The 15,256-nt window shown below is 30.7% G+C and overlaps 1 protein-coding gene across 9 annotated transcripts in view; it reads left to right on the forward strand.

Moving 5' to 3' along the window:
- The window catches only part of LOC143229972 (uncharacterized), an 87,181-nt gene that overhangs the window by 30,658 nt on the left and 41,267 nt on the right, over positions 1-15,256 (forward strand). For 7 of the 9 annotated variants that reach the window (XM_076462880.1, XM_076462883.1, XM_076462876.1 and 4 more), the window contains 3 exons: positions 985-3,437; positions 8,482-8,563; positions 14,382-14,487. In XM_076462880.1, the coding sequence (XP_076318995.1) occupies positions 2,801-3,437; positions 8,482-8,563; positions 14,382-14,487 (825 nt within the window). In that variant the 5' untranslated portion in view covers positions 985-2,800. The remainder of the gene's footprint in view (positions 1-984; positions 3,438-8,481; positions 8,564-14,381; positions 14,488-15,256) is intronic. The other 2 variants (XM_076462882.1, XM_076462884.1) reach the window with 1 other exon arrangement.

The raw sequence follows: 15,256 nt of genomic DNA on the forward strand, positions 1-15,256 counted from the left end.
TTCTAAGTTATTGTTTATTCTTTAAGATAGTCCACAATATTCAGATTTAAAGAAATATTCTCATATTACTGTCTTTCTCACACCCACAGCAAAATCAGGTAACTTGTTACTCAAGTAGGTTTCCAAATATTTCACATAAATATGAATAAAAAGTGGCTTAGAAACTTATTAAGGGGCATTACTTGTATTACTCCTTGAGAATAACACTTTTACTGTTACCTTCAGAATCTTTCTAATTACCCCTTTGTGAAACATTGTATAAAATAATTTTGAAACCCAAGATAAACAAACAACAAAAAGCACAAAACAAATATTTCTATAACTTTGTTCACAATTGTTATTAAATAAAGATTATGAAGATAATTTTCAACTTTTGATCTCTGACAGTAACTTTAATACCTTTTTAACATTACAAATTAAACTAATAGTTTGTCTTTGAAATTTGTTCTTAACCACTCTCTAAAAATAATAATAAGTTTGCTTTAGTATTACAAAAAAAAAAATCGACTCTGTCTTCTTTGGTGAACTTCTTCAGAAGTTCACAAGTGTTGTGATAAACCTTATATGAAAATAAAACAACTCCCTCAGTCTTTTTTGGTTAACTTCACCAGAAGAGTCTAACCATCAATTATAAACATTCTAATTTTACTTGATTAAAAATATTTAACTGTTATCCTTTAAACATATATTTTTGAAGTATATAAATTGTATTGTTAATTTTCATTAGTCGAAACTGTTCTTTGTTTGTTATTGTTTATTCTGATAAGGAGTAACATTTTATCTTCTTTATCTTTGTGATGTATTTAGGCATGTTATCATGTGTTTTGCTGATTTATTTATAATATAAATGTGCAAGTAAAATTATAATTGAATAATGTGGCTTAATTGGCTTTTGTATGTAAGTGCTTATATTAAAATTAGTTAAATATTGAGTTTGTATTGTTAATTAATGTTTTTACTATTAATATTATTATTATATTTTAGGTGTCACTTTGGTAATCACCTGTTTACTTTTGCATGTTGGAGATAATGAAAAATTCTTATGTATCTGGGCTGTCATCTTGTGTTGAGAATGTTATAAAACCAGCAATATTTAACTGTCCAGGCTTTACCAGTGGAAAAGAGAAAACTATCCAGAGCTCAGAGACATCCTCCTTTCAACCAAGTAGGATAATTTGCAGAGATCTTGTGACAACTCAATGCAGCAGCAAGTGTGAATGTTCCAAACATGAACAAAACTTGAGTGTGAAAGTGAAGTCCAAGTGTGAAGAAAATCTCATAAGTAGAACAAAAACTATGTCATTAGGGCAACAGGTTGGGAAATGTAAAGAAAAACATAAAAAAGTTCTTTCAAAATCAACTACTGGTAGCAATGTGGATCCAGTAGTTTTAACAGAACCAGAAATGGAAAAGTGTTGCTGTGACAGCTCAGAAACTGACACTAATAGAAAACCAGTAAGAGTGCCAAAATGGGGAAAAGTTTGTAGTCTTGACAGTTCAGATAAGTGGTCTCAAATTAAAAAGAAGTTTGAATCTGAATCTGTTTCTTCAGAAACTTTGGTAACGTTTAAAATACCTACAGAAAATTTACCAAGAAATTCATTGAATGCTACAAAGCAGAGATATTCAAAGAGTAAGTTGCAAGATAGAAGTACACTTGATGCTAGGATCAATCAAAATGGTTGTAGTTCTGAGAACCATTCTCAAGAGGTGTTTAGGGGTTTGTATAAAAGCCAAAGTGAGAGTGGAGTTTTCAAAACTGTTCATACTCCGTATTCTCTTCCCACAGAATTTGTGAGATCCAAATCACTAAGCACAAGGGGTCCAAACAAGTCTTTCAAAAACCAGTTAGGTGACAGTAAAGCAGCATTAAATAAGAGTTCTGAATATGTACAAACTTTAAGAGCTACAGAAACATCTCAAACACCAAACAAAATTTCTCAATCTGTTAATAATAGTGATGTTAACTGTTCTTATCTACTTCAGTGTCACTTAAAAAATAAAGCTGAAAACACATCATATAACGGTAATATTCCTGGTGTTGTTGATAGTAACAGCATCACAGAAAAAACTTGTCCATCTGTGTCTGGGGAAAGTGGTGGCTGTGTCCAAACACAAACATCCATCATAAATAATGTTGATACTAACACCAATTCTTCAAAATCTGTCTCACTGCCATTTTCATATGGCTTTAAAATCTTTCAAAAATCAAAAGTTTCTCAGTTAAAAGAAAAGTTTGACTATCAACCAACTGAAAGGGGCCGTAAAGAAAATGTGCACAAAAAAAACATATCACAAAATAAGTCAGCAGAACTTGTGCAAATAAATAGTAATTGTAGGAATAGCAGTAAACTGAAGTCATCAAGTCTTGAAAGTACAAAAATCAGTGACAATTTTCAAAAGGACCCAAGAAATATTTTGTTTGAAAAAGATAAACATATAGTTACCAAAAATTTTAACTCTCACATGTCTTTGGTCCAACAAGCTATTATGAATTTTGAAGAGAACCTAAAGCTTTTGTCTCCAGAAAGTGAAAGGAGACTTAAACAAGATCTGGACCATAAATCTTTAAATATACATAGTTTAGGTGCATGTAAGGTTCCGCAAAGTACAAGACAAACAGATTTACTATCGTTGAATAAAAAGTTAGTTTCTAATAGCATGAAAGATGAAGGCATAAAAACTAAAAAAGTTGGGAAATTTGATGCTGAAAAGCCTCTAGTAAAATGTGAAAACCTTCCTAAATCACAAAATCAGATACAATGCACTGGAATTGAGCCTGTTAGTAGTAATACACAGAATGGAGACTCATCAAAATCTTCTGGGCTTAAAGCACCAAAATGGCTTTCAGTCTGCAGGCAGACTAAGTCAGTCTATTTTACAAGAAAATGGTATCCAACATTCTGTTCTATTTCCCAGGAATGAACAACAAAAATTCGGTATCGGCCAACATGGTTCAAATGATAAAACACGTGAGGAGCAGGGAGTAACTGTTTATCAAAATGGAGAGGGAAAGAAATTTTCATTTACAAAAACAAAAGTGCAGTTCCCAGATGATGTAAAAAAGACACCAACACCCTTACCTAGGAAACCAAAGCGTACTGAAGAACCCGTTTACGTAAACAGCCTAGGAGAAGACGTGACTTCTAATGAAAGTACGAACAGTAACAATGATGACAGTATTGCACCAAAGCCTAACTTATCTTTTCTTTGGAAGCACCACAATTCTTTTAGAAAAACAAGGTGTAGTGGTAGTACTTGTGATACAGGGACTGTGGAATCACTTCAAGAAAATGTGTATGAAGAGTTGAATAGTTGGTATTCTAATAATCACAACCACCAGAAGGGGGAGCCACTATACATGGATGCAGAGTCTTTGGGATTGAATTGCTCCACAGCTTCTGCAGGTTATGAGAAATCAGACTGTAGTAGTATAGGTACGTGTAAAACCTATCTTTGTGTTTTATTTTTGAAAGGTTAAAAAATGTAATGGTGATAATAAACAAGTTGTATTTTGTGATGATATAAATAATGCAGTCATCTCATTGTAGTCATGAGTTTGGAAACCAAGTGATAACAGTAATAAATAAATTGGACTTCATTATGCAGTTTTCTCATTAGTATTTACATGGTGGTTGTCTTGGATATAGAAACTATAATTATAATCTATAAAACCCAAATGCATGTTTGGTTACACCAAACATATTGGGGCAATCTCAACCAAAAGTTTTATGTAAACACTGAATTGTGGGGAGTGTTCTAAAGAGATCAAAATTGAACTTAACCACATTTTTTTTTTGTAAATCTCATTGGTTAGTTATTCTAAACCTGTTGAGTGTACTAAAGGGATTTAAGGCCTAAATATGAAAATTGCTGGATTGTTTCTCAACCAGCCATGGCTTTCTCATTGGCAGTGAGATGTAGGGTGTTAGAGGGTGGGATCATTCCAAAATCTTTGTTGGTGGAAGGAAAGAAAACTGCAAATGTTGTTTATGAAGAAGCTTTGCTATAATTTTAAAATTTTTATGTAAATTTTATGTTCCCATTATTGCATTGAAGCATTATTGCTATTAAATTTGTATTTTAATTAAGTTTAAACATTCTCTGTCATATGATGAGTATTTCAGCTTGTAATAAATGTATTGGGCTTCATTATGATGACAGAAATAATGTAGTTTTGCTATTAGTGGTTGTATAGCAGTAGTCATTAGTACAGAAATAATGCATTAATGTAACAGTTAAATTTATAGTAGTATTGGGTGATACTTTTGAAAAACACAAGTAACTAAAAGACGTTGTAAAATAGAAGCATTTGTTCATTTTTCTTGTAAACTGAATGAATATGGTGTCAGAAACAACTGTATGATGATAGTCGTTCATTATTGTGGTAGTGAATATTAATCAAAATAATGGAAATTACCTCTTTTATTGTAGTTTTTCTTAGTGGAAAAACAAAACAAACTACACAAAAGAATTAAAATACAATCAAAAGTTCAGTGTCATGATCTGACATGTAAATGTTTGTATATTCTGCACAAGTTGGCCTTTGATGTTACACATAGAGGTCAACATCCTGTGAACTTTCGTAGGATTGTAAATGGTCAGTACATTCCTTCACTTAGTAAAGTGTATGGAAGCTCATTTTACTTTATTTTTACTGAAGATCTGTGGAATTCTATTGTAAGATATGCCACACTTTCTACACTAAAAATGCCATGTTAACAAACATTTCAGAATAGTGGGATAAGCTACCCTAGGACTTTATCAACACTGATTTTAAGCCAGCAACTTTGAGTAATATTATCCTTTCTCTTTGTGATGACCCTATTGCACACTGTGGTGAAACATTATGAATTGTAAAGATGTAAAGCCATCTCTGTGATTTTTTTAGCATAATCTGAATGAGCTATTATTTTAATTTCAGATAATGTGATGTAGATGTCTAATTGTGTGAAAAGCAAACTGAGAAAGATATTAGTGATATAAGATGTGAGTGATTTGGAATACAAATATTTAAAATATTAACATGTGGTATCGTAGAGTATGTTGTTACGTATTAACATGTGGTGGTAGTTGTTTATTGTTACAGTGATTAAAGTAATGTAACAATACATTATTACTATTATTATTATGGTATGTTGCTCACAGAAAAAATACAGTACTATTGCTAATAGCTCTATAATGATAGTTTGTTGGTCACATTTGTTGATAGCTTTATGATAGTAGCAGAACAGTTCAGCATGGGAATTATATAGTGATGCATAAGTGTTCAGTACTGAGATACAGGAAATAATACCATGATGAGGATAAGTCAAAGTGTGAGTGATACACTAACTGTACAACCCAGTAATTGATCTTCACTGAAGTGAAAAAAAAGATTGCTGCCATTAGAATTTTGATCATGTAGCCGTCTTTTTAGATACAGAAATAAAACAGTGATATTAGAAGCTGTATGGTTATAATCATTGTTTGTCATTGCATTAACAGAAAGTAGTAATATTAGAAACTAAGGTTATAGTAATGACAAAAAGTAGTAATATTAGAAGCTATTTAGTAATAGTCAATGTTTGTCTTTGTAGTGACAAAGTAGTAATGTTAGACGCTACAGGGGGTGAAAAGAACTGTTCCTCACCTTTGAAAATGTTAATTTGTTATATATTTTATTAGTTAAAAAATTACCAACATGTAGGGTAGGCACGTTTTTTGTCCATCCCTGTATATGATTATATAGGTTATATTTTTAATGCTGGCCTTTGTAAGTACCTGAAATTTTGTGGGTTTTAGTTACATTTTCTTATAAAAAGTGTTACGAACCTGCTGTAGTTTCATAAATCTTCTTATCTCAATTAGTCTACAAAATGATGAAATGCATTTCTCTGCAGTTGTGGAGTCATAAAAAAGATATCTTAGAAATAAGAGAACTGATGTTATGGAATGGCCAGATCAATCATCTGATATCAGTCTGATTAAAATTTATTGGCTGAGTTAAACCAATTAATGAAAGTTTGAAAGCCAAACACAGAAGATGAACTTCCTGAAGTACTTAAAGAAGGATGGCAGTCAATTACTCAGAAATATCTGTACAAATGTATTGAAAAAAATGCTGTGTCGATGCGAAGCAGTACTGAAATCCAAGGTAATGCTGACTAAATACAGTATTGACTTGTGAAATTGGTTTGTTTCTGTACAAATGTATTGATAAAACTGCTGTGATGATGTGAAGCAGTACTGAAATCCAAGGTAATGCTGACTAAATACAGTATTGACTTGTGAAATTGGTTTGTTTCTGTACAAATGTATTGATAAAACTGCTGTGACGATGTGAAGCAGTACTGAAATCCAAGGTAATGCTGACTAAATACAGTATTGACTTGTGAAATTGGTTTGTTTCTGTACAAATGTATTGAAAAAAATGCTGTGATGATGTTAAGCAGTACTGAAATCCAAGGTAATGCTGACTAAATACAGTATTGACTTGTGAAATTGGTTTGTTTCTGTACAAATGTATTGATAAAACTGCTGTGACGATGTGAAGCAGTACTGAAATCAAGGTAATGCTGACTAAATACAGTATTGACTTGTGAAATTGGTTTGTTTCTGTACAAATGTATTGATAAAACTGCTGTGACGATGTGAAGCAGTACTGAAATCCAAGGTAATGCTGACTAAATACAGTATTGACTTGTGAAATTGGTTTGTTTCTGTACAAATGTATTGAAAAAAATGCTGTGATGATGTTAAGCAGTACTGAAATCCAAGGTAATGCTGACTAAATACAGTATTGACTTGTGAAATTGGTTTGTTTCTGTACAAATGTATTGAAAAAAATGCTGTGATGATGTTAAGCAGTACTGAAATCCAAGGTAATGCTGACTAAATACAGTATTGACTTGTGAAATTGGTTTGTTTCTGTACAAATGTATTGATAAAACTGCTGTGACGATGTGAAGCAGTACTGAAATCCAAGGTAATGCTGACTAAATACAGTATTGACTTGTGAAATTGGTTTGTTTCTGTACAAATGTATTGATAAAACTGCTGTGACGATGTGAAGCAGTACTGAAATCCAAGGTAATGCTGACTAAATACAGTATTGACTTGTGAAATTGGTTTGTTATTTTGAGTTTCATTTTTGTTTTATTACAGAAATTTGGGTTTGAGATAATAATTAAACAGATCTTGTCAAGTTTGTTCTAGAAACATATAGTTTTACATATTTTTCTGTAATCTAATGAAAGTTATAACAAATTAACAATTTCAAGGAGGACTGCTTTTTGTCCACTCCATGTATATGGTTGTAATCATTGTTTATCATTACAGTGACAGAAAATAGTAATATTAGAAACTGTAGTTAGTTACACATATTGTCATTGTAGTTACAGAAAGTTGTGATATTAAAAACTGACTGGATGTAGTTGTCATGGAGACAGATATTGGTATTAGAAGCTGTAGGGTTATAGTCATTGTGGTAACAGAAAGTGGTGATATTAAAAACTGAATGGATGTAGTCATTATGGAGACAGATATTGGCACTGAAAGCTATATTGTAAGTCATTATGGTAATAGAAAGTGGTGGTATCAGAGGCTGTGTGATTATAGTCATTGTGGTAACAGAGGGCAGCAGTGTTAGAGGCTGTGTGATTATAGTCATTGTGGTAACAGAGGGCAGCAGTGTTAGAGGCTGTGTGATTATAGTCATTGTGGTAACAGAGGGCAGCAGTGTTAGAGGCTGTGTGATTATAGTCATTGTGGCAACAGAGGGCAGCAGTGTTAGAGGCTGTGTGATTATAGTCATTGTGGTAACAGAGGGCAGCAGTGTTAGAGGCTGTGTGATTATAGTCATTGTGGTAACAGAGGGCAGCAGTGTTAGAGGCTGTGTGATTATAGTCATTGTGGTAACAGAGGGCAGCAGTGTTAGAGGCTGTGTGATTATAGTCATTGTGGTAACAGAGGGCAGCAGTGTTAGAGGCTGTATGGTTATTGTCATTGTGGTAACAAAGAGCAGTGGTGTTAGAGGCTGTATGGTTCTAGTCATTCATAATGACAAGAAATCCACTTGAAGTAAAAAATGTATTCTAAAGACAGCTGGTATAGGTATTAAAACATTGATTAGAATAAAGTACAAAACATTGTTTTGACCTTCTTAGGGCATGACCTAAGTAGCTCTTTGGTTATGATTATTGCACAGTAATGGGGATAGGTGTGTTTACTATAAATTATAGGTAGGATCAATACTGGCTGGTACTTGTATTAGTATTTCTTAGAACGTATGAGAGAAAGTAAAATATGGTATGTCAATCATGCTTGTGTTCCATATCCATTGCTGACGATGTTCAAAGAGGTTGATGCATCATGATATGAATTAATGATTACTTTGCACTTTTTAATGAAACATTTTGTGTAAAATTGTGTGTATAATTTCTGTTGGCTGGTGTTGGTTGAATCTATAATTGTATAATTTCTGTACATGATTTCTTTCAGGAACTCCTCCAACCAGCGGTGAAGATGGTTGGGTAGATGTTAGTGAATCAGAGTTTGCAGATAGTAGTAATCTCAAACTAAGGTTCGTGGAGCTGTTTCCAGTTTCTTTAGTTAGTTTGTTTTAGTTTTTATAATTGATAATTTCACACACTGAATTTTCTCTTTGTAGTTCTACATTTTTTCAAGCAAAACAAATATTTTAATGCCTATGTATAAACATTTTGAGATGTTATTAATATGGCAGTTACATGGCAGACGTTGAAAACGGAAAGTACAATTATTTTATTTCCATTGGAAATTTGTTTTGTTCCTAATTTTTCTTTAAATTTGGGTAAATCTGTTTTGGAATAAAGTAATAATATGAAACAAAATACTTAAGAGGTTTTCAAATTAAGTTTGAACTTTCTCTATGATTGGACAAACTATAATCCAAATTTTGTTTTCTTTTAGTCCTCCAGCTATGACATTGTTTTCAAAGAAACAGCTTTTAATTTTATGTTTTTATAATGATAATATATGGAATCTGTAACTTAATGTAATGTTATGTACTTACAACTGATGTAAAATTTAAATGAGTGTTTTTCTGTCAGGGGTCAGTAAAAAGAAATGTACAGGTTATATTGACCAGGCTGTGCTGCAAATCTGAGGAAAAGATTAATGTGCTATATATGCACAAATGATAAAATTTATGTAGGGTTAGATCATAATGCAAAAAGTTGTGTGAAACTGGTACAGATTTTGTTTGTGATCAGTGTGTTTATAGTTGTAAGTAAATGTGTGTATATATAGTTTAATGAATTAAACAAACCCAAAACTTGAGTGCTTTTGAGTATTTGACTATTTAAAAGTGCTGGAGTTGTTGTTTTTTGTTTTTTCAGTTAACTCTATGTTTTGTGTGTAAGCATGTGTGCTAACCCTTTTATTGGAATACATATCATTTAGGTACTGTCTGAATTGTCAACTGGTTAATTCAATGTCATGGAAGTAAATCTAATTTTGTGAAAATACAAAATTATGTTGTTGAATGAAAAGTGTATATATATAAGTATATAATAACAAACTGATTTTAGTTTTGTTGTGCTTCCAGGCTTAACTTTTGTGATATGCTTCAGTTCCAATGTTTCTTGTATGATCCTTGTTACTTCCTCTTCTATCTGGTTGTACGTGATAAATTCAGTGAACATTTGATATACAGTCCTGTGAATTAGCTATTTCATTTCAATGAAGAGATTGATTTTGTCTTTCTTGTTTCAGTAATAAATGGTTATCACCCTGGCCCTCTCAGTCTGTATTGTTTTCATTTCTCACCTTAATAGCTTTTTGCTGTTAGATGTAAATATTTTTTTGATATTTGTTTGGTAATGCAACATTGTATGTTTATCTATTATAAATCGAAACAACTGCTGACCTCTGTATTACTAGGATGGGATTTATTCAAACATAATTCAGGACACATCTTTTTGTTTTGAGTCTCTTGAGAGTAATATTAATTAATTTTAGCACAAGGTACAGCCAACAAGATCTCAGTTGATCCTTCAAGAAGGCTGTTCTTGCTTACTCAAATTTTAGGGAAGTAATATATTTTAAATTTGAACTTTGTTCTCAAGGAAATCGTTGATTCTTTAACTCTTGTAGGATGCAACTGTCCCATTACAACAGCTCGTATCATAAAGTACCCAACCTGTTAGAAATATACAACCAGCACGTGTTTTTCTGATCTTCTGTCCCCTTGTCCTGTTACCCTTAAAATGCAAAGAATGCAGACATGTGTACCCTTATTGATTACCCTCTCCCAGTTAATCTTGTACCGTTCAGTAAGATTCCAGTTACCATTCTTCTCTTAAGAGACCAGTTATTTATTTATTACAAAATTTCACTAATTACTCACCTTTTATGTCAAATAGTTCCTACTTATCATGAACCATTGATAGTGGTTTGTAATAGGGTTTGCCCAGGAATTACACAAAACCATCTTAAAAAATACTTCTTGTAGTCTATCTAAATGACTACCAAAATATTGATAATACTGAGTTGATTTTCCAGTTGTTAAACAGAACTAAAATTCATTCATATGTTCTTCAAATTATTGTTTCACAAATCTACAGAAAAAAATGGTTATGAATATTTAATTCAAACCTGGGAAGCCCACTACAAAAACAACAAAAAACAGTCATAAGTCGTATTGATTCTGGAATGAGAAGTTTTATCAGTATTTTTCATTGTTACCAAGTTTCTTTTTCAAGCTCTTCAAACACCATAGTCTACAGCAAAAACGTGTTGTATTCTGCCCATATCTCTTCATAGCAACTAAACAAACTCTCTCACAGTTTTCATCCTCTCAAATTTTCCAAGTTCTTCCTCATTATGTACATAAACTCTTCAAAGTCATTCAAGCATCTCGGAAACGTAGAAGCTTTTTAAGCACCACTATGTTATTCAGGAACATTCCATTTTATGTATATTTCAGAAATGCTTTGTTTTATTAGAGTAAACAATCTGTATATTTATAAGTCTTTCCAGCTTTATTGTTACTGATTATAGTTTTACAGGCTGCTACAGAACAAAATATCTACAAATATTGTACAGTAGTGAATATGTCATGGGGTAGTTTTAAAATTAATTCAAACATTACCTTCTGTTTAGCCCCAAAGAATTTCTCTAACTCCTTCATTTTCTGTTATTAAAAAGAATTTGATCTTTTACTAATGTGCATCAATATTTGAAATAATTCATGCAACTTACAGTACATTAATCAGAAACTGCCACATTTGAGGATTCATTATTTGTTCTTCATTGTTTATCCAGTTTGCTGTTGTACTTTGTCTCTACATGTTTTTGTAACTATTTAAGAGAATTTTTTTACCATAATAAATTTATCTACTCTTTTGAATGATTATTTATTCTACTGATTTTCATACTTATTAAATACATGTTTACATAAATCCTGAGTCACAAAAAAAATGCACCTGGTTCAGTGAATAATGATTAACTAGGCAGTTCAGCAGTAAACTTTGAAAAATGTGGAACGCTCAACAGGAAACATTTGTACATATTTGGCTTAAACTACATTTTCTATTAATGAACGTAAACTCAAGAAACAAGATAATAAAAATATTATTTTAAAAAGTGGAATAGGGATGGTCAAAAAATTAAACAAAAACAAATTGAATCAAAATACAAGGATTTAATTTTTAAACCTGCAATTTGGGACTCTTTAAAAAAAAAAAAAAGTAAACAAAGTAGGCTGAAAGTAATGTCTTCATTATTTTTTCAAGCTAAAAATCTTGTTTGTCTCCATGTCTACAATACTTATCAATTTACAATTCAAGTAGCTTTTTTCAATCTCCCTATTACCATCAATATCTGATTACAATAAGCTCATGCTCTCTAGATCATGCAGTAACATATAAAGAGCTAACAGTTTAGCAAGACAAGTGAATTTGTATTAGCTCCCATGTATTGTTTCACAAGGTTTTTTTACAAAGCTTTTTTCTCACTTGATATTTTTCACTACAAATGCAAGATTACCTGATGTAGAATTTAAAAGAAAAATCTTATCACTCCCTTTAAAAATAGAATTAGTAAACTAATTATCAGCCATGGTTAAAAAAATTATGTTTTTAAGGATGGACTTCTAATAAACTAACATAAAGATTTATTCATGAACGTGTTGAGTATTTGTTTTTAATAGTTTGTGTGCAAAGTAATTTTCCGTGGTAAGATTAAAAATACTTTTTCTTATCCCACAAATCTCAGATTTCCTTTATGTAATACTAAAAACTTTCTAAGTACATTTCAAGTATTTGTTTTTAACAAATAAATATTAGCTCTTAAATATTTTATTTATTTTCTCTGCCTTAAATGAAATTTGAGTTTGACTGACTTCTTAATCACCAGAAACCACTTTTTTTTGTATAATTACTTCAATTTGTAACATTGCATTTGTTTATCCTTTGTAGCTTTAAGCTTGTAACTATATACATCTATTTATAATTAAGTTTTATTGTTCTTTGAACATGTCAAGCTATTATCCATACCATTGTAATTGTAAATTATTCGAGTCACATGTAGCTCATTATGACATCAAATTGTTACCCACAACCTGCTTGTGAGCATGCCTTTTAAAAATTTTTTTATTATAGTCATTATTTTACCTAAGCTAATTGTAAGTAACCTTAAAAGATATTCCTATTTTTACACTTTAGTTTAATGATAATATATGTGACAAACAACAAATTACTTACTCACTCGGAAAACAACAAATTACTTACTCGGAAAACAACAAATTACTTACTCGGAAAACAACACATTACTTACTCACTCGGAAAACAACACATTACTTACTCACTCAGTCTCATTTTATCTTGCTGTTTACTGTTAAGGACATTTAAGTCTACTTTTTTATACTAATGGTTGTAATGTACTAAATTTTTATTTAATTGAATAATGTACCGAAGAACATAGATTAATAATATGCAAAAGGTAGACAATTTCTCATACCTCTGGCAATGTGTGTGACAAGAGGCATTACACATTCATCCAAGCTAGTCATTAAGTTTCTCACTCAAATGTTGCTTGTACTCTGAGTGAAATTGAATGTTTGTTCTGAATATAGTATCATGCAATACATCATTTGATAAATGAAAACCTTGACATTTGTATGGTTACATTATTAAATATATTTAATGTATAAAATTGAGAATATGACAGATGGGGGAGGGGTCTTGTTTTCTGTTTGATAACTCTGTAACCAAAGAAAATTGAAGACTATAAAAATTTATTTGTCTGGATAATGATGCGTTTATACTAATAAACATTTATTAAATTTGTTACTTTTTGGAGGAGTGGTGGATAAAATAGAGAAAGGAATGTGCCTAGAGAAAATGCATCACTCTTGTCATACTAGGATAATTCAGGAATTTTAAAATATTTTTTATAGAATTAGGAACCTAAAACTTGGACACTATTAAAATATGAATTATTAGCTAAGCCTTTATGCTATACTAATTGGTATAACAGAAAAAATATAACATTTTGAATGTCAGACATTAAAACTCTTTTCATGTGTAGTAAGAGATACCCAGCTTGAAAGAGTTAAGCTGTTTAAACTAAACATTTGTATTTTTGTGTTATTTTTAGTCATTTTAGAATGAAAATAGAATAACTTATATTTATTTTTATATTAGTTATGAGGTTGGTCAAATCTATCCAATCTTGAGAGATACAGAAGTGAAAATAAGTTAAAATATATTTTTGTTTTCTTACAAAATGTTTGATAATTATTTGGAGGTTATAAAAAATTTTGGAAATGAAATTTGAAAATGTTCTGTTGCAAACAAACATTTTTAGTCTTAAAATCAAAATTAATAAAAAACATGAGGAAATATTACTTAAAACTTAATGTAGCAAAATATCTATTTTACAAACAAAAGCCTTGTAATGTTGATAATCTGCAAACCTTTCTGAAGATAATTAATTTAAAAGTTATGAAAATAATAACAAGCACAAAATGGTTACGAGGTCAGTCCTTGTGACCAAGCCTGTGCTAAGAGAGTTAACTACTTTTAACAGTTGGCATTTTAACCTTTTTTCATGGCTTAAACATTTGTTTGCTAAAAATTGGGAACTTAAATTTCTATTTTTCTGAACCTGTAGCAAAATGTCAAATGTAGCTATGTAGTGATCCCATTAGTTATTGTTGCCACTTCCTAATCGGTATTTAACAGTAAATTTAAGATGTCATCTCTTTGGGTTGATTCCATTGTGTAATATTAAACTAGTCATGAATAAGGCTGTAAGGACAGAAGTTTGTTGTTTTTTGCTATATGGTATAATGAATTTTTTTATAATGTTTTGAATTTAGTTTTGGTTTATGATAAAACCTAGAATATTATTTGCAGAGAAAAATCCAAGATCTCGTTGAAGAAAAGATTATGCAGTAAAAATTTTCGACCCTCTCTCAAAATTAGCACCAAAGAATCTGAAGACTCTCTGATGTGGGACACAGTATGTACATTATTGTTATAATATTGTTTGTCTTTAGCAAGTTGTAGGAAAAGTGCATTAGACGTTATTTTCACTTTGTCTTGCTAAAAAACTTTTCCAAATAGCCACATAATGAATAGACATGTTTACAGTATTTGCTTTTTTAAGTACCCTTTCTATTTACTTGAAGTGCAATCTCTTAAGAAGCTTGGGAAGATGCATTATTTCCTAAATGTAAATAAAATAATTCTACATTTGTACAATTCTCTTTTATCTTTAAAAGTTTAAGAAGGTATCTTCTATTTTGCTCATTATCAGACCTTCAAGTATTCAAAGAACATTCTTCATAACAAAGCATAATTTTATTTGGTACAGTATTAGGCTGACACTTTATTTTATTCCATTATGTGTGAAGAATCACATGTCCAAAGTGAAGTAAATACGTCTTTGTAAGTTTTCAAGTCTAATGTTTTCAGTGGATTATACAATGTTAATAAAAGTTTTAAAAACAGTTTTCATTGTATATTGGTTATTGTGTACTATCTTGTAATAATGTATATTAATCAAAACGTGAATTGAGTTTTATAATTGATCACCTTAATCATTTTATGTTTAGTTGTCTTAAAACTTATAATTACGTATACTTAAAGAAATGATTTGTTAAAAAGTGTTGCAGTTTTTAAGACAACATAACTAAATTTTGTTTACTGTTGGCAGTTTTTGTGTTGATTATATTTTAGAATTTATCAAGATACATGTTGAATGAAATAACTTGTGAAAAATTGTCAGG

The sequence above is a fragment of the Tachypleus tridentatus genome, chromosome 10, assembly GCF_004210375.1.
Source record: "Tachypleus tridentatus isolate NWPU-2018 chromosome 10, ASM421037v1, whole genome shotgun sequence".
Lineage (NCBI taxonomy): Eukaryota > Metazoa > Arthropoda > Merostomata > Xiphosura > Limulidae > Tachypleus > Tachypleus tridentatus.